Below are 27,424 nucleotides of genomic sequence, written 5' to 3'. Positions count from 1 at the left end.
TTAGCTAGCAGTACTAAACTTGCAGTACTGTACTGCACATTTGATGATTGACATCTTGCCTTATGTTCTTACAGTGTACTATAAGTACCGTACACTGTAATGAAATGCATCATAGCATTTTGATTGTGCTAGTCTTATAATAATTAACAGTCATATTGTACAGTATTCTGTTTAAAATTTCATTTGTTATCTTGCTTTAGACAAGGGATAGAAAATCAGCTTGTAAATGTGTACAATATACACCATATTTCACTTTGAGAAGGAAAGGTACGGTATGGTGCATCATTTTTTTATGTTGCATGGTGGACCGCAACGAATGGTCACGCACAGAATGAAAAAAAAAAAGGACTGTGTACAGACACTGACAAGTATGGTTTTATTAAGCATTGTCACTTCAAGTTACTGCACAGGGATGCAGTGTTGAGTAACACTCGTAAGTACCATCATTGCTTATGCGTTTAAGGAAATGGAAGCCGGCTTTGTAAGGCTTCTCTGTCGAGCTTTGCGCCACCGTTGCAGCTGTTCCAGGTTCCACTAGGTCACGCTTCACTCTCATTGCAGTCAGCAAGAGTTATACCAAAGGCTGAACATTGGGAGTTAGCTTTAACCAGGGTAATTTTGTCATATCGTGTCTGCGGAACGTAGCAAGAGTTTTTAAAAGTGGTATTTCATCGTTTGGTAAGATGTTCAACACTGTAATTTGAGATCAGTGAAATTAATCAAGTGTACATCAAGCATACATTTGTGCACTAGCACATACATACTATATTATGGAAGCCATGGCTGAAATTTTCACTGTCTATGAATTGACTACATCCCTACACAATTATGAATCGTACGATGACTTTGACCACTCCATTCTTCAGTCGGTAAGCCCAAGATAATGCACTATATTGATTCATGTTTTTGGCGTAGGCCTAATGTAGTCCTGTCCTCTCTCACATTTGCGGATCTTGATTTGATAGTGATGTAGATTGATATATATATTTTACGTTAGTTTTGGAACCCTATACATTACATATAAAATGCTTGAGTAGTTGATGATGATTTTTTTGTTTGAAATGATTATGTTCTAAAGCTATGTATTCAAGTTGCATCTTTTATCACAAGTAGTTGAGGATATTTTAAATTGCTGAGTAGCCCCACTCAGTGATCTTACATAATAATAAAAATAATATTAATAATGATTGTAGTTAATTGAGTATAGTTCAGAAATAGCAAATTTACCTTTTTTAATAATTGTATGATAGCTTTAATCTGTAGATATTGTATGAAGTTGATACATAATTGAGAATTCAAATGATCAATTTTAAAAAGTTCAGTGACCTAAAGACTGTCATTTAATGCAGTTGTTAACATATTATTACTTTTAATATTCATGGAAGCATTTGGTTTGTCCAAGAAATTTTTTGTAGGGTTAGTAGATGGCATGATTACAGAAATATGTTATACATACGTATGTAATATATTCATGAGATCTCTCTTGCATTGTTCATTTGTGTGGCAGAAGTATTGCCAATAGTATTATCCTAATTCTGATGAATGTCAGGTATAAAGTATACTTTATTCTTTAAGGGAATTATGTAGCCTGTGTATGAATTCAGGAAGGTTTGAATTTCTTAATTTTTTTTACCCTTGCATAATTCCACTTTCTGAATACTGTAGATGCTGTTAATTTTGATCCAAAACGGACATTAGAACCTTAAACTTAGGATTCTTTTATGGTTTTTTAATGAGTTTTACCATGTATAATTTATTGGTGGGTATAGCCATTACAGTGTGTGTATGTGTAAGTGTGTTTCGGTCGAGGGCTGGTGACAGTTTGTGTAAATGTGCTCCTTGTAAATTTCACTCAACTTGTTTTGTGTTTTCTGTAACTAAATTTCTGTCCAGTTTGTGAGAATTTTGTTTTTCTTAAGTGTTCTGAACTTTTGCTGATATATCTCATGCTTTTACAGTACTTTTTATGAATACTGTACTGTCTGTAATTTTAGCCAAGTTAAAAATGGATTTGCAAAAAGTTATATTGTAAAGTACACTCAACAAACCTCCTATTTTATATGTGCTTCAACACCGTTTACCTTAGTGTTAGTAGACAAAAGAATTCTTGAGGCATTTGGCATCATCGTCAGTATTTTCTTGTCAGAGTTCCATTTCTTGGATGAGTATTCTGTTATTCACTAGCTTTCATATTCTTAGATTGTCTTGTAAAGCCAGCAGACGATTAGCTGAAAGTGCTTTTCGGAGAAAGTCAGTTGTATTACTGTTCACTTTTAATTGTAGGGACGAAACCCTTCTTGAGTGCTAATAACTTAAGTATTTAAAAAAAAACTGGTAGTTTTTGTACAGGTCTGCTGTTCATTCGTAGTTTTATCATTCGAAAAATTGCCCTTTCTCACTCGAAACATATTGTCGTCTTGAATGTGGGCTGATTAGCCTTTATCCTCTGTATTGCTGAAATTGTGAACATGCTTGGCTCTTGCAAGCTTTTTCGTCCTTGCATGTTGCAGCATTTCATTTGCCGTTACCAGTTATCGTGATTGTGCTGAGCATAAAAATTAATACAGAAAAGCTGATGTTCGTATAAAAGCAGCATAAAAACCGGGAATGAATCATTGTCTCAGAGGTACTAGCTACAGGTGTAAATTACTAGCTTTTACAGTTTTCCACTCCTCTGGAGTTAGTAGCAGTAATACAGTACTTAATTTTGCAAGTACAACTTTCATCCTACAACTAGGATGTGGCCTATGAAAATTACGGCCCACAAAGTCAGTTTTATAGATTTGTAATCAAAGACGGGAGGATGATTATTACACTGAAGTAAAATAGGATAATTGTTAATAGTATTGTATGGACTCTTGAAAATAAATTACTGAAATTCTGTTTAGAGAACATATATTTTATTTTATACTGGGAAAATCATACTTTCAGTTCCTCCGTTTGGTTTCTTGCATCAATTATGAACATTTGGTGTGCAAGGAGGCTTTCCTCATGATAGAATAATGCATACCCTTGAGGATACCTGAAGAATTCTTTTGTCTGTTGAAGCAATGAGCTTAACTGCCTTTTCAGGCATTATGTACCATTATACGCTATTTACTTTTACAACATAATATACTTTAAAGTTTAGTATTTTTATGAGTATATAGTAAAATGTTGAGTTTCCAACAGTAGCACATGGAAATACTGTAGTCTCTAGTTAGGCCAAAAACCAATTGTTATGCAATTTGATTTTCCCTGGAATATATTTATGGCGTCCAGGCAGGAAGTTACATAGATGTATCAAAGATTTTTGTGGTTTGGGAATGCTGAGGTGGTAGGACAAAGGTTAGTAGAAAAGTGCATTGAGACAAAGTCAGATGGCGATGCTGATTAGATGTGAATTCTGGCAGAAGTTATGCAAGACATAAGAGCGTTGAGAGGATTCATGACAGGTCTAACCTCACAAAGGGGAAAACGTGATGTAATGACGTTAATAATGATAGTGGGACTTGTTTGTTTGGACTCATACATTCCTTGTTTAAGATACTTTCTATTAGATGTTGATAATACAATAAAAGTTAATGTTAGTCTCTGATAGGTTGTCATTATTATTATTATTATTATTCAGAAGATGAACCATACTCATATTGAACAAACCCACAGGGGCCATTGACTTGAAATTCAAGCTTCCAAAGAATATGGTGTTCAATTGAAAGAAGTAATGAAAGGTAATAGGCAATATATACTTTTATATTGTTCTGGCTAGTGTGGTATTTTGCATTTAATAGTAAACCACTGGATTCAGTGAACAATTACACTGTAAGTATTGTGAATGTTAGGGCAGTTCCTTTCATAAAATAGGATTTTACATTGCTGAAGAAGACATTCTTCACAAAGCAGACACCACTGAGTTTCAAACTCTCAAAGTGCACTATGGTTTAATAAATTCATCCAGTGTTTTCTCTCTCATTCTCACTCTTTCATCTCGTGGATCAAGAAGTTGTTGATATTATTTAATGATGAATTAAAGACACAGCATCATTTCATAGGAGAGCTGTTGTTGTTTTGATTCAGGTTGCAGTGTAGTCTTTAAGAGGCCATAATGTATATGTCTTGAACCTTACTGGCGCAGTTTTCATATTTTACATGGTACTTAAATGTGTGAGATATCACGTACCAGGAACTGACATAAGGAAATCAATTTTTTAGTGATGCTATATTTATTTTTTGTAAAAGAATAGCTAAGAGAGTTTAGAAATCAACTACAGGGTTAGTTCAAGGAGCTCGTTTTGTAGCAGTAAATTCTGTATCGTAGCTTTATCGTATATTTAGTGCTAGGTATATTTGTCTACAAAAAAGAAGCATAGCCTCTTTTTTGTATAGTTTTATAGGAAAAGATAATGAAACTGTTCTTTCCAGAACCTTGATAAATGGAAGAGCTCGCGACGGAAAAGGAACGAAGAAGCTCTCGAAAGGGTGATAGAAATAAAGAAAAATGAACAGGAAGAAGAATTTAGCCGCACCAGACGGAAGAGTAAAACATTCAGCGAGATGAGAGAGGACAAGTGAGTGCCCGCGCTTAAAGCTTGCGTTAGGTTTCATTCGTTACTGAAATAATGCCGTTTTATACGAGTGTCCACGTTTGTATTTTATCACTGATTCTTGTTTTCTTACCTTTCCTCCCCTCCTAGGACCAAAAGAGGTCGAAGGTACAACTTGGTGGTTCATGATGACGATAATAATGATTTAGCAGACTTGGGACTGAGCTCTGCTAAGAGCACGTCTTCTCTAAACGACCCCCACGAAGAGAATGACGTTAAAGATCTCGATCAAGACAACAAAGATGCAAAGAGTGATGCCGGATTTTGCACGGGATCCGACACTGGTAGTGATGGAGTGTTTGCTGAGGACAACATCAGCGATACATCCTCAGCACTTGTAAGTTTCATTTTCGTTTACCCTCCTTCATGATTCTGAAACACAATAGCAATGTGTTTTTCATATTTTTCTGTAAAAAAACTAAACACTCTCTGACCAAATGCCTTATTAATTTTTGTTTCTCTTTTTTATTCAGGGTGATAAAAAAGAAGCACATGACTCTCTCCTGGATTCGGGCTTGACAAAGGATGATGAACCTCACCTGAATGGCCACGGTTCTGGCTTGACAACAGACATCCTGCAAGCCAATACTTCAATTATAAGCTCAGACGAGTATACATATGACAAGGCCATTGAGGGCTACAAACAGTACGCTGAAAATAGTGCCAAAAGAAGAACGTCAAGCATAACGAGTCTCAACAGCAACACAAGCTACACAAAAGACGACGAGAGAAAAGATGAAAAGTTCAGATTAAACAATCGATCGCCCAGTCCAGTAAAGATCAACAAATTAGACGATAAACTGAATTACTTTTCGAGAGAAATGGAAAATCAGTTTAGATCAAGCCCTGAGCCCAAGGTCGTAATGAGGGAAAAGTCACCAAAAGTTGACATAGGTAAACGAAGGTCTATGTTTGAAATGCATGAATCCGTCTCAGTTCAGTGTACAAAACAAAAGCAGGTCCACAGAAGATCGCTTGATGTTTCCAACTCGTTACGCAACAAAGTGGCATCTTTCGAGAACTTGGAGACTGAAACGCCAAGAGCTCGTAGCATCACACCAAATCGAGATACTAACTTGAGAAGTAAAGTAGCTTCGTTTGAGAACCTTGAAGCTCAGACTCCAAAAGTACGTGGAATAACTCCACCTCGCGATGCCAAATTCCATGAAAAATTGGCAACCTTTTCATCATCAGAAATTGAATCGCAGCCAGTACACAAAAAGACTCCAGAGAGAGATGTTAACTTCCATAAAAAGCTTGCATCATTTACTAGCATCGAAAATGGGGAAGAGGATAAAGTTCGGGAACGAAAGACCATTCCTGCCAGAGATCCAATGCTGAAGAACAAGATCGCATCATTTGAACAACTTGAACAAGCAGCGGAAGTTTCAAAGCCAGCTCCAGTCGAGGTGCCGCAGAAGAGTCGAGAGAGATCTGTCAGCCTGGAGAATCTGGATGAACCACAAGTTAAGGAGGTAATGCGTCCTGCTGTTTCCGTTGGGAACGTGGGTCACCTGAGTTGTTCCCCGCCAACATCATTTATGGTGGTGAATTTAGAGGGTACTGGGGTTGAAGAAGTTTGTTTAAGGAGGGCTAAGCCAGTGACGAATGCTGAGCCAGATGCTGCTAGTTCCGAGGACGCGACAAAACGCTCTACTATTTATGAAACTGTAGAGAAGTGCCAAGTAACTCGAGATGTTGACTCAGCACCTATGTATTCAATATTCCAGTACCTCAGCCCTGAGGTTTGTCACACTTTTGATCAGAGCTTCTGTGTGTGACTTGTTTTTCTAAATAGAGCTTCAATGATTAATAAAAATGTGTGTTGTAGCATCTAGCAAGTTTGGAGTGTTGTTCTTTTGGCAGTTCCCTCGCCTTTCCTTACTTTGGCTTACTCAGAGCAGTGATGGAACATTAGTTTATGTTACTTAGAATGTTTTTTTTATTCTGCCATTTAGAAGTTGATGCTGGTTCAGTTTATTTTTTCATGCAGGAAAGACTTCGTGGAATGCAAACCTCCGCCAACACTGATTGACCCCCAGTATGTTCATAGCTTGGTTTTTCTAGCATCTGTGACCCCTAAAAATTTCAGATGTTTATGATCTTACAAGCCATTTAAATACTCCAGTTTCTTTTCCCTTTCATTAAACATTTTCATATCTTCTCACTCTTTAATATTTAAAGACAGTTAAATGCTACAGCCTTAAAAGATATTTTTATCCATCAGCTCTTAATTTCTTTGATTATTTTCAAGATGAAATGATCACTTCCTTAATACTTTTATAAGCACACCATATTATATGTTACAGTTTTAAAATTTCCATAAGGTCTTGATCTTTTTCAAGATGATAATTACCAAATTCTGTTGTGATCTGTGACATATTTCAGACTTCTTTGTCTAACAGACAACAGAAAAGAGCTTGGGGAAAGCAGCACTTCAGAAAATCCATTGGCGGAGGTTAACAGATTGAAACGAGATTTTATTTTCTAGTAAACTGGGCGACATGATTGAAACAAAATTTTTATTTTTAGTTCAGCCTTTAAACAATAGTGTATAGAGTTGTTAAAGGCAATATTGGGTTTCCTTTTTATTTTGTGTGTGTGTTTGGCTGTGAAACAGCGCGAAGTGCTGGTAAGGCCACTTCGCGTGCAAATCCAGTCAGTTATTGAATGCTAGTGGCATTTTGCGATTACAGTGACAATGCTCTAATGCTAACCATGCTGAAATAACCAGAATGTTTTTTTAAAGTTTTAAGGCATGCTCTCACAAATGTTTGCAAGCTTATTGCTTTTGATGTGCACTATTGCTTTTGAGATATTCATGCAATTTCAACACCTCACATTCTAATAATTTTTTTTTTATTACAGTACCACTACCCTTTGTAGAGCACTTTTAGTTAAAGACAAATTTAATCATCTTTGTAACAGTGTTAAGTAAATAATAATACTCAGTGTTACTGTGTTTAGTTTGAGTGATTTTGTCGTTAATCATTATTTTCCCTCTGAACTCATTTTGTTAATTACACACTTTTTAAGATTGCATGGTTACCTAATGTCCGCCCCCAAGATTTTTTTTTGTTTTCCCCCCTCGTATATAATACTCTTTTTTAATTTTCCATCCATGGTACTTAATGCTTTGTGGTTTCCTCAATTACTGAACTGGGTCTAATATCCTCCCACTTAGGTCAATGCCCAAGTGTTTGAAATTGCTTCAAAGCTTGAAGAGACACCACTTGTCGGTTCTCCCGTACTCAAGGCTCCCACTCTTCCTCTGCCTGTACCTCCAACACAAGAAGAAGACTCACTTGAGACCTCTAAACCTTACACTGATGATGATATCAATGAGGTTTGTTCTTGTCCTTTCAAAATGATTTTTGGATTTACCAGGGTAATGTCAGGAAACATCTTTCATTGTTTTGGGGCTTGTGGTTTTATCAGCAACGGGTTTATTTGCACACCAGAAATTTCAGCTACACATGTAGGAATATTACTCTTGTTTTACTTTTGTCAGGAATAGTTCATCTGGTATATTTGATTATGAAGGAACGAGTGATGAACGCTGTTAAGTTTTATCAGGAAATTACAGGTGATACGAGATGAAACTGAGCTTTAAAAAGGTTGAGTTTTCAAACCATCAAGACAGCCAATAACTCTTCAACCAAACTGTTAATGATTGACCCATCAGCCTTATTTGAGTAGCCCAGAATCTTCACTGAAAATATGAGAAAAAACAGGTTTCGACGTAGGAAAAATAGGGAAAATATGAGAAAAAACAGGTTTTGACATAAGAAAAACCTATTTTTGGGAGTCGCTTGTTTCGTCCTCAAGGTTACACATTAGTGAGTTACTGGTTTATATAGTAGACCAAATAACCTAGGATTGGATATCAGCAACAAGCTAGGTTAGACAAAAATAGTAGGCTAACTATAAGGTTACATATTAGTAAGTTTCTGTTTTTATATAGCCTAAACATTTAAGAGTGATCTCTAATAATCTGGATTAGGCAGTACCCTATAGTAGGCTAAGAAAGAACATTTTGGGAAGGTCTAAGTGGTAGTTTAGAACAAATAAGCCTAGGATTATATACAAACAGTATCCCAGGCTCAATAAAATAACCTAGTTTGTACAGCTCTGTAGCCTATCTGTAAGACTATATACTAGTAGGGTCTTATGTAGCCTATATCCTTAAAGGTGATATCAACATAAAAATCTCATTTTTTGATGTCTGACACAAAATTTGATAATAATTCCTAACAGCTGTGCACCAATCAGTTATTATGCTTGTTGTCAAGTTGGGGGTTCCATAGAGTGCAGATCCCCCTGCCAGGTCAAGGCACAGTGCCCTAGGACACTTTAGGTTACAGAAAGGTTAGGTCAGGATGCATAATGCTGAAATAAGTCTTTGATACGCTTTTGAGCAGACTGCAACGTGGAATAAAGTGTGCTAATCTTTTGCACTTTTACCTAAAATTTTAGCAAATGCCATGGGATGTTTAAATGTGTTATTGTAGTTGGAGTATATCTCTAGAATTATACAAAAAATTGTGTACAATGCAGAATGGGAAACCGAAGTGTTTTTTGTGCGGATCTGCTAATTTCATAGAAAAAATTTGCCATTTTTGACACTCCAAAGGAGGCATGACTTCTAGAAAAAATCGTAAACCCTTCATTTTGAAGGCTATACTTTCAGTGACTTGAAAGTTAATAGAGGTTTTGATAAAATACAGTCTTACAGAACCAACATAAAAGCAAAATAGTTTAAGCTTAAGCTGTCACAAACATATGACCATACCACATTCTTGAATACCAGTCACAAGTATTCAGTATGCATCATTAATTTGGGAAATGCATATTTATATACGGTACAGATATACTAGTGTATTTGAAAGTGTGATCCAGTGTACTGATAAGCATTAAGATTATATGTAGTAGATGTTATGCTATATTTGTTTTTATTTTGGTGGATTCACTTTACAGAAACAGCACCTTTTCTGATAGAGAGAAAAAATATGAGAGGTGCTGTACATTTTTATTAGAATTATATTATTTACTTAGCAGTTAAGAAAGTCACAAGAGCTTTGTGGTTTAGAAAGCCTTTTTTTATATTAGTATTAATGAAAAATGAGGGGAGGTCAGTATCAGTTTGGTGAAGAAAAAACTATAATTATTCCTGGGACATCAATGTGGAAGTTTCTTCTCATACTGTATATTTGTCAAAGTTATCAGACTTAGTATTAACCTGATTTGCTTAAAAATCACACATTTTTCTGGTCAGAATAGACGTTGCATGTGTTTATGTAATCGGGCAGTGTAATCAGGTACTTACAAGTTTATTCCACTTAATTAATTCCAGGTCTTTTGTTTCAAAGTTATGTAGATATTTTGTTTTGTTCTCTCATTTTGACCTTACTACACTCACACAATGCAAGTGATTGGGCTGTTTTGATTGTGATTTGTTTGTGAATGGGGTGTTATTTGATTTATAATTTCAGCCTTATTTGTTTTTTTTTTATTTAGTGCTTAACAAATCTCACGCAGGTAATCAGTGATTATGAACAAGTTGGTGGATCGTATGAGGATTCATCAGACCACGCAGAGAATATTTATGAGAACATAACAGACGAACCCATGTATGAAAACATTTACGAAAAGGTAAACCGTAAGACGCAGCCTGACGGAAGTTGATTAGTTTTGAACTGTAAAAGACTTCTATATATATTTCCTTTAGAAGAGGTTTCAGCATTGTAATGAGTCTGTAATTAAAAGTTAAATTGTAAAAAGTAGCCTCGTAGTATTTCATAAGACTTGCAATTAAAAGTTAAATTGTAAAAAGTAGCCTCGTAGTATTTCATAAGACTTGCTTTTCTTGGTTTTGTTTAGGAAAGTGAAAATGATTAGTTATTATAAATTGGATTCCTAAAATCTGTTTAAAAGTGCTTATGCTGTAAATTGTAGTCATAAATTGTTTACCAGTGAAGATTGTAGTACCTCAACTTAATAGACGCTTAGGGATCTGGCCTGTTTTCCAGTTATAGCTGACAGTAATTGCCCATAGTTCCTAACCTAAATATTCAGTAGAAGTGATATATCTGAAAACGTACCACTTCTAAAATGGTAGCATAGGGAAAAATAATTATAATATGGCAGCTCGTAAGCACATAAGTCCACTAACTTTAGGTCCGTTAAGTTGAGGTCTTACTCTAGCGTTTTCCGTATTGAGTCATAGAGCCGAGCTTGAAATAACTTTTGATGCTATTAAATGCCAAGCATTTAAAGCTGAAAGTCGTTACTCCTCGTAGGTAAATGACGAGAACAACTCCAACTCTGAGAGTGAGCCTCTCAATGAACCCCATCACTATCAGACTCTGGAGGAAGTGAGGGAGGAAGTCAAAGCCACTGCTGCCGAGGAATTCAAGGCTCCGCCGTCCCCTGAGCCACCAGCTCCGTTGCCTCAGGCTCCCGTAGCAGAACCCCCTGTTGTTGAAGCCCCAGAGGTATGCGCGAGGTGTTCGTAATGTAAATTGTGAATAATCTTACATTCTCTTTTAGTCGTATTGATCAGTCTCATGAATCATGTCATTCCACAAAAAGCATTACTTTATTGTATAGTGTAATGTAGTACTTCAGTGATCCTTTACTCTTCTTCAATGACTGTGCTTTTATACATTTGAACATAGATTGTTACATAAAAAAAAAAAATTTCACCAGAATATCTCTTACAGATATTAGAACATGTTGTTCAATAATGATTTTTTGATGTTACCTCTAAGTTTCATTGCAATTAATCAGCTTGTAGCTGGTCTGGTGGTGAAGTTTTGAAAGGCGCTTACGTGTAAAGTGCTCATAACCTGACTAACAGTTTAAAGAATATCTAAACAAGTACTTAGGTTAGAAAATGCACTTAAATGAGTCGTAATACTGTATGATCAAGGTACTGTAATCAGTTTTATGGTTAGGCAACTCTAACAGCAGTAAGAAATTTATTGTGTTTCACTTTAGACATTAGACAAAATTGTTTGTTGAGCCTTCGTCAACAATAGCATGCTTTTAAACAGCTGTTGGAAGAATGCGGATTTTTAATAAATTCAGTTTTCACAATTTATTTTTGATAATTTTTTTGTGCAGAATTCCAGTCAGTCTTTAAAAGTAGGAGCTTTTGTTTTGAATTATTAAGAAATTTCTTTGTAAACTTTGAAATTTTTTCCAGAAATATATAAGATCTATTTAGAGGTCCAAAGGGCTTAGCTTTGTCACGTGGTTTTTTCATGGAGGATGTAGTGTTTTAGCAGTACCCCTACACTGTGCAATATTTATTTTTATCAAACATATTCAGACTTGGGTGGGTTCAAATATAACATGTCCCATGTGTATGGTTTCAGGCAATAACTGCAATGTAAGTTTCCTGATTTTTCATTCTTTTAGTGGTACCTCATAGAAACACTTAGGGTAAAAATCAGTCTCATGTTGCAGAAATATTTGCTGATTATTATGGAGAGACTATTTGCATTTGTACCTTAAGTTATATTCTTGTTATTTTTATTATCAAGTCTTTCAACCCAGTGATTTGGCAGTGTACTTTTCCCTTGTATATAGTGTAATGTTATCTTAACCCCTTTGAGATTCCAGTGACATCAAATAAAGTCTACTTATTCCAAATTTGAGATTCTGATTAAGTCAGATGGCAGCCAAAATTCTTGGTAAACTTTGTATCATTCTAACATTTTTCTTATGCTTTCTCCATTTTTAAATAAAATACATTAATGTACAGAAATTCAGCTTCAAAATGACACAAAAACCAGGCTTATATCATGAAAATTAACTTCACAGTCAGCAATAAAATTAAAAATATTGTTTTGTCAATAATGAGATGGTTTTTTCCTTGCCGTGTGCAAATTTTGGGACCTCCAAACTATCATGTGGTTAAAAACTCGGTAGCAGACAAAATATTGCGAGACACAACATGAAAAAGTTGACTGGAAATCTGCGGTATCACAGGGCTCACTTACGAAAAGTGGTGTTTTGCATCCATTTTGTCTAAGTGTATTATTTTAAGAGGATTATTACATAGATTATAGCTTGCATTGGTTATCGTGGGGTGGCGTGTTGCATGCAAAGTACGTGGTGGTGGTGGCTGGTTGTCGTAAGAGTCCAATAGTCGTAGCATGAGAAGAAATGGCTTGCTCTCTGTTAATATGTATGCAGCGACACTTCGTTCAAGAATATGTCCCAGGATGTTCGTGGCATATTTTTCGTTTTTGTCTTGAGTGAATGTTTAAATATGAAGTGTTCATTTTAGTATGTTTTGTTTAGGCTTTTCAAAGAATATTTGGTCTTGTGTTTTCTTGTTTGTTTAAACCAGCCATTTTGAGAGTTTTTGTAAAGCTAAGTGGTGTGACAAAGATAGTAATATGTAATGATTTCTTGTTTATGGCTAATTGTGTGCTGTCCTTTGCTGGGGCAGATATGATTTTATGCATAGCTTGGATTTTTTTTATATGAAATTAGACCTTTTCAAGAATTGTTGTATGGTATTAAGACAGACCATATAGTCTCAGTGGTTTTTATTGAAAGGTAACTTCATTGCAGTATAAGACTTCTTATTGTTTTTGTTTATTTAACCATTTTACAGAAATGATTAAATGGTGGGAGAATCTTGATAGCTATATCATGCAGAGCAATAGTTCACTTAGCTAATACCTTCTGTCTGGTCTATAAAACAATTTATTTCCTTATCCTTTTTCATGATGTTTTGTGAATGGGAAAATCTGCTACAGCATAGCAGTTCTTCAGTTATTACACCAAATTAACAGATTTATCCAGTTATGAAAACCCCATCCATAAATTTTATTCTTAGTTTTTGATAGCATAGGCACTGTTCATCCTCAAAGGAGTCTCATGGGTCCCCAAGGACTCCAGAAGAGTAGTTCCTTTGAGGGCTGATAGCAGCTGCCTAAAATAGGCTTTTCCTTTTTCAGAACCTGTTTTTAAGAAAGTAACATTTTAATTTACCAATGCAGATAGCTTGGAAATTTGAGCATTCCACATAATAGTAAATTTGTTGCATTTTTTACTTCCATTTTGAATTACTGTAATGTTGGGAAGCAGTTACAGAAAACTGTAAGTAATTGTGTAATAATACACTCAAGTTAATGTTTATCTGTAACACAGATAATGAAGAATGAATGGTATCCTCTGAGTCACAAATTTCTTTCTGTTCATCTTGAATCACAGTCCTTGGTATTACCTTACTTCAATCTTTGTGATATTTGTATTTTCCTAAAGAAGGCTTGAGGAATCAGTCAATGGCAAGCTGTCATTATGAAATTATACTCTTGCTTTATTTTGCACCGATGTGTCTTGCTTTATCATAGTTGACTCTCATACAGTCTGATTCAGATAGGTGCACTCTTTCCAACAACACTATTGAGCTTTTTATTTTTTTGTTTGTACTGAAACTTTGCTCAAATGAAAGCCACTCGTTGCATGAGTCATCACCAGTGTACAGTAACTTCTCTATATAAGTGTTTTGAGGAGGGGAAAGTGTCGCAGCATACATGATTACCAGTTAAAAGCATGAATGGTTGTGGCACTGCCATGGGTTACTCAGGTGCTAGACGTGACGTGGACGGACGGCCCCTCCTCCCAGGCGGCCCCACCCTCGGAGCCTCCTCCCCCCCCTCCCCCTGATGACGATTCAGACGAAGATGCATCTGATCAGCTGCAGAGTCTTCCAGCTCAGGAGGAGGTGGGTTCAGTTAATGCATACGTGAACATTTTATTTTTTTTTATTTTTTAATGTTATTTTTAAGTCTTGTCACCTGTCTGCAGTTTTTTTCTTATTTACAAGTTTTATTTGCACTAAAAATTTTGGTTGGTTAAAGATTTGGTTAAAGAATATCGGTTATACACAGTAGCTTTTTAAATTGCACCTCAGTGAATGTGTAAGTATTCCTTGATGCGATACTAAGAGTGCCATTAAACTGAGAAGTTTTCCTGGTGGAACCTTTCTAGAATCCTGAAGAAAAAAGCCTTGGGATATTTCATAATGTATTGAATGTCTAAAAAAGTTATTTTGGAGCTTAGCCAAAGTCCTTTTGAAAATCAAACTTGAAATAATAATGTTGGGGGCGGAAAATTTCATTACCATCTCTTGTAAAAGATTGTACTACTTGCATTCAGTAGCTAGGTTGATTTGCTCAATTTTGCAAGTATTGTCCAGTAATATTTAATACTACAATGCAAGCTGTTTAAATGCTGTTTGTCACATCTTATGTTATGTCTGCTCAAATTGAGTTTCATCTTCAGATTGCCATTGCAGTTGATAATGCATTTTATACTTATGTTTGCAACTTGTCATTTTCTTTTTTTTTAGAATATACATGTTGCATCTACAGTATGACAAGGAATACTTACACATAAGCATTTTTTTTCTGTTCTTCATATATCTATCTTCCCTCAGAATTTGAAAATCATCATCCAGTTTTTAATTCATTGGTCACCCCATATCCAAATAAATTTTTCTCCTGTATCCTAAGATGCTCTTGAAACCTTGAATATCCTCATGATTGTCGTTAAGAATTTTGTTAGGGATCCAACATTGTACTGTATAATGACTTAGAGTTAATTTGAGATAACGTTAACGGTTGTCGTTGTGGAAAGAGATTTATTGCAATGCGCTCTTTATCTCAATGCAGAAAACGGAACAGGTACAGTAGTTTGTTCTGTTTCTCCGTAGGCTGCTAATGATGATTTAGTGACTGAACTTTGTATAGTCAGTCTGTAAGACTAGTTCAGGATGTGCAAACTGTTCTAATAGACTGTATAGTACAAGTAATTTGATGATGTATGCTTGAGTCTGACAAGCTTTTAGAAATGCAGTACATTATGATGCCAATTTCTGCGTAATTTAGGATACAGCCATTATGGAGTACTTTTTTTTTTTTCATTGCATGGTAGTCAGAATGCAGTAGAACATCATTTAGCTTTGCCGTACTGTAGGGGAATATACAGTAAGTAGATTATGACATAATGGCAGGTCGTCTGTGATGTATAGAAGGAGAGAGAGAGAGAGAGCGAGTATAAAACTACAGTAGTGCAAAGTACAGTATTTTATGTAGCTAGTTGAAAATCATTGCAGGAAGTAATGGAATGTAGATAGTACCATTTACGTAAAAGCTACGAATTATTGTAAGTTACATTCATTAGACTAGAGTCACATTCCACCTATGTAGGATATTTGGACAATGATTTACAATGAAATGTTGAAAAAGTTACATCGTGCTGAGTATTGTATAAAATAAAATGTTTATGCTTAATGCGTGTACTCATTCTGTTGTTTTACTCATGCAATTCATGTTATTGAGTCAAATCTTCATGTTAGTGTAGTTTGTTTTTTCGTTTTTGCCAGTGAGAAAATTATTTATAATTACTATTTCATACTGAAAAAGGTAATGGTTTTAATTTCTCCTTACTAAATTTATAAAAATAAACGGTGAAGCTGTCTGTAGTACGTTGGGGTTAGGACACTGGGGAAACTGCCAGCAGCTGCCGTTATGTCTCTCATGAGTTTGATAATCATTCTCTGTCTTTAAAGGCACACAATACAGAAGTAGATTTTTGTCATCTTAAATATCCTTGTTTTGCTTCTTCTTCCATTCTTGACCACTCTGCTTGGTATGAGTAAATTTTTTTCTCAAAAAAGTACATTTGCTCTTCATTTCACTTTTCCCCAATTGCATGGATTGTCATGAGAAGGAAAGGTCAACGCAGGTCTGATAGGGGTGTCTCTGGTTGGATGGGCTTTTTCATTGTGATAATGTGTAGTCTGATTCCATTTAGGACGCTGCGTTCACGCGGGAAAATTCAACTCGTCGCATCAAGAAGGAAATCTGGAGGCGAAGATCAGACTTCCTTGGGACTTCGTCGCAATACATTGAGGAAGGTAATGGGAATTAAGATGTGTAATTAGCTTTCATTGATTTGTTCTGAATTGATGTCTACAGGCAGTCCTCGGTTATCGGCGGCCTCAGTTATTGGCGATATGGTTTTACGGTGCTTGTGTAGCAGCAATGATAATTGGATTTTTGGCGCCAATGTGCACCTATCTCCGCTTATCAGCACCGATATCTGGTTATTGGCGCCAATAAGTGCTGTTACGCCGATTTTCAGTTATCGCCGATTTTCAGTTATCGTCACACCGTTGGGAATGGAACCCCTACTGATAACTGGGGACTGCCTGTATTCATATCTTTACTGTACCTCAACTTAACAGACACTTTGGAGGTCTGGCCTTCTGATAAGTAACGAAGGCCGATAAGTAACAAAGACTATAAACCTTAATATTTTCTTAGATATCTTACAGTTAACAGCAATTCCACATAGTTCCTAACCTAAACTAACCTGTACCTTATGCCTAACATTCAGTTTATTAGAACTGTTTAAAAATATATGACCTCTAAAATGGTAGCCAAGCAAAAAGTACTGATAATAACGTAGCAGATAAGTACAGAAGTTCGTTAAGTTGATGTCCATTAAGTTGTTGTTACTTAGTACTCATTTTTTCATATGATATATATGAATGCTGTAACTGACAACTAAATAACTTTAGCTCTCAAGAAGAATTTAAGCTCATATCCTCCAGGTTGCAAGCATACAAGATTAGTTCATGCTGGTGTGAGTATATAAATGAAGTAGTACCTTTTTTGGACTTTGCTGCATGTAGAGAGAAGTGAGTGCGATTTTGTAGAAGTTTAATGTATATTTTTTTCCTTTTTTGTAGAACCTACAGTGAAGCCTCCTCCAGACCTCAGTGAATTTCTGAGGAAGGAGAGAGAGGTTGATCGTGTGTTATTGGAATCCCAGCAGTCGAAGATTTCAAATAAAGAGGTGCAGTACCCCTTAAATTTTTCAAATTTCTCTTCACTTTTGTAGTAGCTATATCCTTTGTCAAAATATATTTATATACTTGTATAAGTTAATAGTTCTTAGATGAGGTTTTCATGAAAGTTACTGTACTCTATAAACCACCAGTTAGTGTGGACAAAGTGGTAGATTGAGTGAAGAGTTGCCACGTATACTAAGCAGGGCAGCAGATAAATGCTCTAAGGTAGAGCAACTTTGGTGTAAGATATTTAAGGAACTTTTGTAGATCTTGTGGGTTCTAAGAGACAAGTGCATGCAGTGAATTGGAATTAAATATGAGTCCTGTATTAGTTTAGATGAAAAGGAAAAATAACAGCTGTCTGATTTTAGTATAACATAGTGTTACTGCAGAAGAATATGTCTGCAAGATTTACACTCAGTGGAAGGATGTTAAATGACATTGTTATCTTTGTCTTTCGCAGGTTCTGAATGAAGAGGAGATTAACCGTCGCGAACGGGAGATCATCGAGAGTCTTGAGCGATCGGAACAGCTGCAAAAAGAGCAACAGCAGAGTAAATACGTTTGGGAAGATCCTGCGCAGCAGAGTGATGTCACAGCAGAGGACATGAGCGATGCCGACGAACATTTGCAATATCAAATGGTGAGTAGTTTTAGATGTTCTTGCGTATGTGATTTTGATACGTAGTAACCTTCCACGTATAGCATTTTAGTTAACTGTGACCATATGATTGAAGATTTCTGTAGCTGGTTAAATATATGTGGGACTAACAGTAATTAGGTCATTGAGAAAACTTGGCATAGATATTTTTGGAATTTTCTTAACCTGTCTTTTATATCCATTTAAGAGATTACTTTTGTAGTTCAACCATTTCTTATATTTTAGAAAAATCCTTTGTGCTCATTATTATAAAGTCTCACTTCCTTCGTAGAAATTGAGAAGAGGATTTGCTATTTTTTGTCGTCAGTTTCAAATTGCTTTCAATGTGACAGTTTCATCTGTTTGGTTAGCAGGGCTATATTTCTGTCTTTATAAAAGTGGGTGAATATGCTTTCTCTGTGTGCAGTATTTTTGTTGGAAAAGTGGAGAAGTCATTTTGTTGTCTTTTGTCTTTTTACACTGAATTGTACAAGCAAAGAATCAGTATATTAGTACTGTAAAATAAATTTAGAAAGTTCTTATAACATTTTAAGAATTTCAGTAAGAAATTAACTAATTAATGTTAAGGCTTGGTACTGTATTGGCAATATGGCTTAATGCAAAATTTTATGCTCCGATTGTTCTAGTGACTGTGGTGTCCAAAATTACCATGTATTTTAAGGAAATGATCAGTAGCCATAATATGCAACCTGATGAGATTTTTGCAGGTGAATCTTATGGTAAGGAAGGATCACTGATAATCTTTTCGTTATTCACTTTACAGTGCTTGAGTGATGACACTGATTCCTTCTCTCAGAAATTTCATTCTGTTCCTCCTCCTCCACCTTCTCCTGTTTCGAATCCCACTCACTCATTAGCATACTTGGAAGCTCGTATGCCGACTCCTCAATTTTTCCCACACTCTTGCCTGAATGAGTTTGAAGAGGAACCTGATTGTCGTGTTCGTCACGGTGGCGTTTGTTGCTCTCCTTCACCCACTTGCTCTTCCGAGTTTCCAGTCTCATACTTTGATGCACCGTCTCCTTGTGATGTTTCATATCCTTATATTCCTGAGTTTGATGACATGGCCAATTGTAGTGTTCGTCACGGGGGTGTCTGTTGCTGCTCGCCTCCCATAAATGTGTCTGTCCCAGAGTGTGGTGTTCCTAGTCTAACACCTATACCAGAGTGCGAGGAGATGAATACTTCACATCCTGCATCACCTGAGGCAGATGTTAGCGATGATTTTGCGGTTAGGAATTCTCTCCATGGTCACACGACTCTGAGTCCTATTTTTGAGTCTTCGCACACCACCACACCTGAGACTGTTACTAGCTCAGAATCACCCTGGATCACATCTCCTGAAGTGGTGCTCACTCCAGCAGCCGATGAGTGCAAGTGTATGGTGAAATGCACTCCCTTGAGTGCATGTTCTAATTGTTTGGGCAAGAGAAATGATACCGTTTCAAGCTCATCTTTGTTGGTCTCAAAAGAAATAGTCGAGCAAAAACCATCATCCTTGCACGAGACATCATTTCCTCTATCTGAGACTGGTCGAAAGAACAATGCATCTGAATCAGTTTATTTTTCTCCTTGTGATAATGAAAAAACTTCAAATGTGTCTGTGTCTTCTGAGATATTAGAATGTAGCCTTAATTCTCCCCAACAGGATTTACAGTCCACTGGTGAGATATGTACATCAACACCTCAGTCTCTTGGTGAAGCTATTACACTCACCCAACCTTCTACCTCATCTCCAGAATCCCTTCCTCAACCTGATATTGAAAAGAAATCGAATGTTTCTCAAGCTCAGGTTGAAATTAGCGTGCCTGACACTCCTCGCACATCTGTGTCTCAACCTCCACCCGTGCATGTGCCTGAGGTTTTAACACCCACCGAAAACACTTGTAAAACCAGTGCAGAACCCAAACAACATTCAAAGGCTTCACACACATCTCAACCTTCTAACATTTCAATTGGAAACAAAACAAATTCCTCTTTCATTATTGAAGGAAGCACTAACATGTACCTTTGCAATGTCACACTGAAACAGAGTTGCTCAGAATTCACTAATGTTGGGATACAGCTCAACAGGATTGATGGACAACCAAAATATTCAAGTATAAGTCCAGTAAAGAAAGTAGCTAAAGCCAAGACAGTAAGATTCAACATTGCCGATAACACCTCCTTTGATGAAAGCGACAGTGAAAGTTCCCACGATCTCTCGTCGAACGTTGATCCTGAACCTGATGTGCTGAACCCACAGAATTCCTCTCTGGCTAACACTTCTATTTCAGATGGAAGCCAGGTGGAGCAATCAGAAAATAACACCATTTCCACTGTGAGTGCAGATATGACCTCTTTTGCCCTATTTCCTTCCCAGGCTCAGAATCAGCAAACATCCTCCGAATCCAATATGGACATGGAGGTTGGTATGATGGTTCCAGAGGCCTCACCTAACATCCCTGAGAGCTCTCACTCTGTCTCGGAGACAACAGACTCAGAGCCAAAGCAAATGGAGTTTGATAATGTAGAAAGTAACCCTCCAACCACCTTTTCTTCCCTAAAATCCACTGTTAACACTGAGGAGTCCCAAGTTGAGGTGCTTGAGAAGCATGTAGTTGAGGCTCAGAGTGTAAAGGAAGTAGCCAAGGATTCAGCTCTCGAGACTGACTCACAGTCCCAGGGCTGAGAGAGAGTGGAAGCTCATTCCTGAGTCAAGTGACCCTGACCACTTGGTGGCCCACTGCGGCACTTTGGACTACAGTAGTGACTCTATAGCTTCAACTGGCTCACTGCCAGAGCAGTACAAGGTGAACATAAGATAAAAGTAGCACAAGAGAAAACGTTTAAAAATTTGCATTGTGAACTAGTGCGCTTCTTCCAAATTTATTCAAGCTTCAGTATTTAGAAGAGTTGTTTTCATGTGTAGCATTTATCCCTGTTTGCAAGCAAAATTACGTTATAGGATGCCTGAAAAGCAGCATTTATATGTTCGTTTCTCTCCTTTGCATGTGGAACAGTTTCAAGTTCGTGTGGAATGCATATTCGTTTTGTCATTTGCGTTTGCTTTTAGCACTACACATTCATGTATATGTATCAGATAGTAACTTTTCACACATTCTGAAAGACTTCAGTCCACTGTTTCTTAAAACTTCTGTTCATTCTTTTAATTACCATTTGCCTGATTTGCTTCATAATCAATAAATGTGGGATGGCATGAAATGTGGTTTCCTCTTGTGCTGGCTTCCATTGCATTTTTATGATAATCTAAATCTCATTAGTCATTGATTTCTGTGAAATACCAATCATGGCTTAGATTTTTTATGATTCATGCGAAATACTTAACAAAATGCAAATGATTCTTTATATCTTTTCTTTATGGTGATGGTTCATAATATATTAATTTTCATTTCCCTAGTGTTAGCAGGAATGCTTTTAAGTATTTTATACTGGTAATTGCCAAAGCCCTCTGAGAGTTTGCACTTACACATCATCTGTCTTGTAGAAACTGGCTGAACTGGAAGAAGAAATGATGCGTCATGATAAAGACATGTTGCAGCGGGCAGGCAAGCTGCCATCGAGCGCTCCTGCACCGCAGTCTGGTCACATTCCTCCTCCATCCACTGTACGCCAGTCAAGAAGAAGCCTCCCCAAACGCCAGCATCGAAGAAGGGAGTTTTAACTATCCGGCAAAACCTACCAGTCTCCCTCTCCAGGAATTCTACACTGCTCCAACTTTCGGTGGGTCGTCCCCTCCAACCACTTTGCCTTTGGATGGCAGTGCAGTCGATGTGTCACCGGGACAGATGGTGGTGTCTTCACCATCTGGCTCTCCTTCGCAGTACAGCACTCTTGCGTCCCCACACCCGTTCAATCGTTCCCACTCCCAGAACAGTATTGGTGGAGCTCCAATACATGCTCCTCTGCAGGGGGTAAGATCCTCTCCTATGAGTGCGCAGAGAGACCCTGCCCCCGAGCCCTTGCCCCGCAAGAAGAAGCTTCCTCCTCCACCTCCAAATAAACCTCAGTCAGATCTCAACACTGTAGAACGTCTTGAGGCTATAAGGTAAACTCTTTTATGTGTGCTTTGAATTACATGCACTTGTGTATTTACTTTGACAGTCATTCTAGTACATGTTCTGATTGAGTTCTGGTATTTTGTATTTTCTTGAAGCAGTGTCCAGGAATATGTTTTTATTAGACGAAGATGGTTCTCACTGTTAACTCTGTTTGGCCGCACCCCATTACAGACTAAGCCGGATGCCCACAAGCGATGTCAGTGTTGGTGCACCCGACCAGCCCGAAACTCAGGGTCCCTCTGTATCGCCATCAGGACAGCAGATGTCTAAACAGACATTGCTTGCCCTCTCAGCCATACCAAAACCTCGACTCACTGACAATGAAAGTTGGATCACTAAGAAAAAACCAGAGGCACGTAGAGACTACAGCAAGCATTGGCTACATCAGGTTAGATTTTGACATTTTTCTTGTCGCTGAAATTTTAAGATTTCGTGTATCTGATTTTTTTATTTCTAAAGCCAGTATATATTTGGAAAGTCATGTTAAATAAGTTCTCATTCTGTATTTGGAAGGAGTTTTAACTTTTGGTTGGGATTAACTTTTATTTTTCAGAACATTTTGTTCATGAATATTTGGGAAGTCATTAAGTTTTCATTCTGTAGAGGAAGAAGTTTCAGTTATGGTTTGAAGTAACTTGAATTTTTCAGAACATTTTGTTCATGAATAGTATTTGGAAAGTCACATTAAATGTTAAATAAGTTTTCATTCTGTAGTAGAAAGGAGTTTCAGCTTTATGTCTGAATTAACTTTTATTTTTCAGAACATTTTGTTCATGAATATGGGAAGTCATTAAGTTTTCATTCAGTAGTAGGAAGGAGTTTTAGCATTTGGTTTGAATAAACTTATTTTTCAGAAAATTTTTATTTTGAATTGAGTTGACATGTACCTATGTATGTCAAATACAGCAACTAACTTCGTATTTCCTCTGGCAGGAGGCAGAACAAAGAAGGTTAGAGCAGCAAGACCGCATTAACCGCTACAAAACTGCCGTCTCTCAGCCGCAGTTGCCGGCGTCACAACCAACAACACCTCATTGCACTTCTCCACAGCATCCATCTCCCTCACAAACCGCTTTCCATCCATCTCAAACGACATTTATTCCTCAAAACACCACGCCTACGTATTCAAGTTACCCGCAGTCACTTAAAAATCCATCTCTAAGTCAGGTTAATAATAGTAATAATAACAATAACAACAATAACAATAGCTGGAGAAATCAGGCAACCACGTATCAACCCCCAATGCCTGCACCCACCCCAACGGGCGACAAGGCTCTGCCAGATTCCATCATTCACAACTTGACGCAGAGAGTCAATAACAAAAACAACAAAAATACCTACAACAATAACAACAATAATGGAAGGTGAGTGTCATAAATGCAGGTACAGGCGGTCCCCGGTTTACGACGGGGGTTCCGTTCTTGCGCCGCGTCGTAACCCGAAAATTGTCGTAAACCGGAAAATCGTCGAAAATCGTCAAAAATCATAAGAAAACCTTACTTTAATGCTCTGGGTGCATTGAAAACGACGTAAACTGCTTTATTATTGAGTTTTACATAAAAAAACCTTCAAATTATGATTATTCTGCCATTTTGGGGCCAAATTTCTTCCGTCGGATCGGGCGACGACGCGTCGTAACCCCGAACATGAGTCGTAAGCCGGGAAATAATTTCTGATGAATATATTTGAAAAGCGTCAGAACCTCGAACGTCGAAGTCGGAACCGTCGTAAACCGGGACTGCCTGTAGTTTAATCTTTTTCTGGTGTTATGTAATTAGAAAGGCTATTGCTTAGTCAGGAAAATGTACTGAAGTTATGTATTTATGATCATGAAACGAAAGCATAAACTAAAATTGAAGAATTAAAGGTTGATATAGACATAGAATCTACTGGTCACTCTTTACCAGATACATATGTAATTGTAGTAGCCACAATGCCTTCATAACTTCTTGAATTCATCACACTTTTTGGATACTTTTGTCACTACAAAGCCTTAGATCCACATGCAAGAAATACAAAGTAATTGTGATGTCTGGTAGTGGGAATCGAACCTGCATCCCGAGTTCAGTAATCAGAGTGAGGTCATGTTACCAACCTGACCATGAGAAGGATGTTCAAATCCTTTATTGACCAGCATTCCCCTCTTCGTTTCAGACTGGGTAACTCGTACGGAAATAACTATCGCGACGAAAATTACCACGACTACATGAACGCCGATGCTTTGAGCTCGCCCTCATCACATGCACCCTTGTACCAGTCTGGGACAGGACCTGGACAGCCTTCCCCACCTTCCACACAACCAGATCCTCCCAATGCGCAAGATCAGAGACTTCTCAGCGTCTCAGGGAAGAAGAAGTGTTCCCACTGTTCAGAGGAACTCGGTAAGACTGAGAATGTGGTCATTCCTTGCAGTGATTTGTTTATGGAATTTTAGTATAACAGTAGCAGGGATGAGTCTTGTAAGTGGCTCGATGTGTTTAAAATTGCAAAAAGTATTTCAAGTATTGCTTATATTTCACTGTCATATATTACTGTTGATTCCTAAATATCATGGGTATTAAAAACATTGAAAGACAAGTGTTGATCTTGAATTTTATAAACACCTTAGTAGTCTTAAAAGTTTATATATGGAAAGATTTACCTATAAACAAATTTTATTATACTAATTTGACTCATGCCTGAAAGAGAAATTAAGAAAATTTGCTTGACAAATCTCATTTCAGGAAGGGGAGCTGCTATGATCATTGAAAGCCTGAGATTGTTCTATCACATACCTTGTTTCAAATGCTGTGTTTGTGGAATACAACTTGGCAATGGGTCAGCTGGTGCTGATGTGAGAGTCCGTAACCATAAATTGCACTGCCATAACTGCTACTCAAATGATGAAGGTAAGATAGCTTAGTGTGTTGCTTTGTTTTTTAATTTTTATTGAGGAATTAGCTTAACTGTTATATAAAGTTTTAGCATTTTTCCTCTGGTAATTCAGAATCCACACTTAATCCTTGATGCTTGCCTTGTTTGTGGCTAAGTGTATACAGTATTATGATGTCAAAATACCCTTAACAAAATGATTATCAACTTCTTTTTTTTTTAAATTAGTGTAGCATGTTGCTTTGTTTTCAAATTTATGGAGAAATTAGGTTAATTGTTTTAAAAGCATTCAGCATTTTTTCTGCGGCAGTTCAGAATTCACAGTTGATCTTCCATGCTTGCTTTGTTTGTGATAACATCCTTAACAAAAGTATCTTCTGTTACTATTTAAAGTATGAGTTTAGTAATGAATTTAGTCAAGAAGTTGAACCAAGTACAGGTATGTGTCATTTCTAACTAAAGAGAAAATATCCTGTCCAAATACTGGGTTTCCGTATTAAAATATTCTGTAGGGTTTAGTAGGTTTTGTCCAAATACTAGGTGTCCCTATTAAAATATTCTGGAGGGTTTAGTAGGTTCATTTATCAATGAACCTAATGTGTTCAGTTAAAGCAGATTAGTCAGTGTCAGTTCCCTCTCTTTCACCTGATAGGTATCACCTCTGGGTACCGTGATTGAATTCTGGTAGGTCCCTTTGTGGCTGTTAAGCAGCCAAAGTTTTTTTCCAGTCAAATTTCACTCATCAGTCGAGATGTCCATGAATATGACATTAAGTCCATTGTAGTAATTAGTCAACCATGTCTGCCCTGTACATTAACAATGTTCACACTACAGCGTTCCCTGGAAATGGGTATTGCCGACAGTGTGCCTTGTCACCACCCAGTGTCAGCGTTTTTGGATTTTGCTTTGCATTTGTTCCATTTGGTCTTTCCTAACGTAGTTGTCCTACTTCTTTAACGATGTCTTGCTCATCTAAGGCCCCCCACTATTCCTCCTACTGGCCCACCAATTTAAGAATAGTAAACTACTAAGTCCACTAAGTTGAGGTCCGTTCAATTGAGGTGGTCTAAACGTTATTCGTTGTAGGTACCATATTTTGTTTCTATATTGATATGGTTTGTATAATAAGGTAGTTTGACACTGTTTATGGAGTTACGCTGCACACGTCTAAAAAAATTCTCCCTTTGTTACAGGAATGAAGTTCAGCAAGGTATAACACGAGCAGAACGAAGGTATGCTTATTTGTCTTTGGTGCCAAAATTCATGGCATGCCAAACGTGATGTGAGCGGCATGCCAGCGCTGTATTATAGAAATATATTTGTTTTGTGTGTATTTTCTGATTTAGCCTCCATTTGTCGTGAACGGAAACGAAAACGTTTTCTTTCCACTTTTCTTTAGAAGGCTACTTCTGTATAGTTTTTAATAAAAATGTTTTAAAGTGTACATTAAATGAATAGATTTTTGTAATATATATATACACAAAGTTATTGATGAGAGTCTTGGAAGATCTACGGGAATCATTTTGTGTAGGTTTTCCTTCAAATCTGTTTTGGTACATAGCTATATGTAGGCAGCTAGGAATTCTACTTAATTTATGTATGAAAATCACTTGCACAATCAAAGTTATCTACTTTATGATGTAAATTATATATTGTAAATAATAGCTTAGTCAAAAAAACAAGTCATTATCAGTAGGAGAAATAATCCAATTGATTTTTTTTTATAAATATAACCGGAAGGTTCTTTATAAATGAATCTTTGTATATTGATATAATATAAGCTTGTAATTAAAGCAAGATTTTTACATGGAAGTTTGTTTGCTTAACCTTTTGTGTAAACTTTGAAATGTTTCATTTTTTTACATCTTGGTGATGTGACTAGTAGAAAAATTAAAAAATGGCCAGCTTTGCAAGATAACAAAATTTTTAGGGGAAAATTGGTTAAAATTATTCTAAAATTATTATATGAAAAAAATATTGAATGATAAACAATACTACCTAAATAGCTGAAGTTTGTGTGAGATCACACAAAGAAACACCCTCATGGGTTTCAATATTGGGATAAAACACAAATTATAATCCTTTATCAAAAAGTGGTTAATGAGAAACACCTAAATCAACCATCTTTTAGTGGGTATCATTCTTGACTTCAACCAAATTGTTTACCTCACGGAGACGCCAGATGTATGTGATTTGTCTGTGAGAGTTTTTTTGAGCTGTGAAAGAAAAACAATTATATTGACACTTTGACAGACACTTTCAAGAAACTATCTATTACCAAGTTTGTCTTGTAAGTAACCTATCTCAGTATTTACAGCCATATTTGTAAGGACATTTCCTTTTAAAGTCTCTCAGGGCCACCACGGTT

General features: G+C 36.8%; 1 protein-coding gene across 1 annotated transcript in view; it reads left to right on the top strand.

Annotated features, from left to right (window-relative positions):
- The window catches only part of smash (smallish), a 131,376-nt gene extending 104,508 nt beyond the window's left edge, over positions 1-26,868 (top strand). Inside the window, 19 exon segments of the mRNA XM_067099460.1 lie at positions 4,402-4,547; positions 4,674-4,920; positions 5,057-6,328; positions 7,768-7,929; positions 10,122-10,235; positions 10,883-11,077; positions 14,191-14,328; positions 16,422-16,524; positions 17,362-17,468; positions 17,927-18,106; positions 20,487-20,789; positions 20,791-20,916; positions 21,612-21,728; positions 21,730-22,172; positions 22,357-22,573; positions 23,119-23,549; positions 24,340-24,566; positions 24,909-25,073; positions 26,250-26,868. Of these exon segments, the coding sequence (XP_066955561.1) occupies positions 4,402-4,547; positions 4,674-4,920; positions 5,057-6,328; positions 7,768-7,929; positions 10,122-10,235; positions 10,883-11,077; positions 14,191-14,328; positions 16,422-16,524; positions 17,362-17,468; positions 17,927-18,106; positions 20,487-20,789; positions 20,791-20,916; positions 21,612-21,728; positions 21,730-22,172; positions 22,357-22,573; positions 23,119-23,549; positions 24,340-24,566; positions 24,909-25,073; positions 26,250-26,272 (4,716 nt within the window). The 3' untranslated portion in view covers positions 26,273-26,868.
- Positions 26,869-27,424: the final 556 nt, after the last annotated feature.

This window comes from Macrobrachium rosenbergii, chromosome 55 (assembly GCF_040412425.1).
Source record: "Macrobrachium rosenbergii isolate ZJJX-2024 chromosome 55, ASM4041242v1, whole genome shotgun sequence".
Taxonomy (NCBI): domain Eukaryota; kingdom Metazoa; phylum Arthropoda; class Malacostraca; order Decapoda; family Palaemonidae; genus Macrobrachium; species Macrobrachium rosenbergii.
Note: the sequence above shows the minus strand (reverse complement) of the source record. Positions and strands in the feature narration are given on the sequence as shown.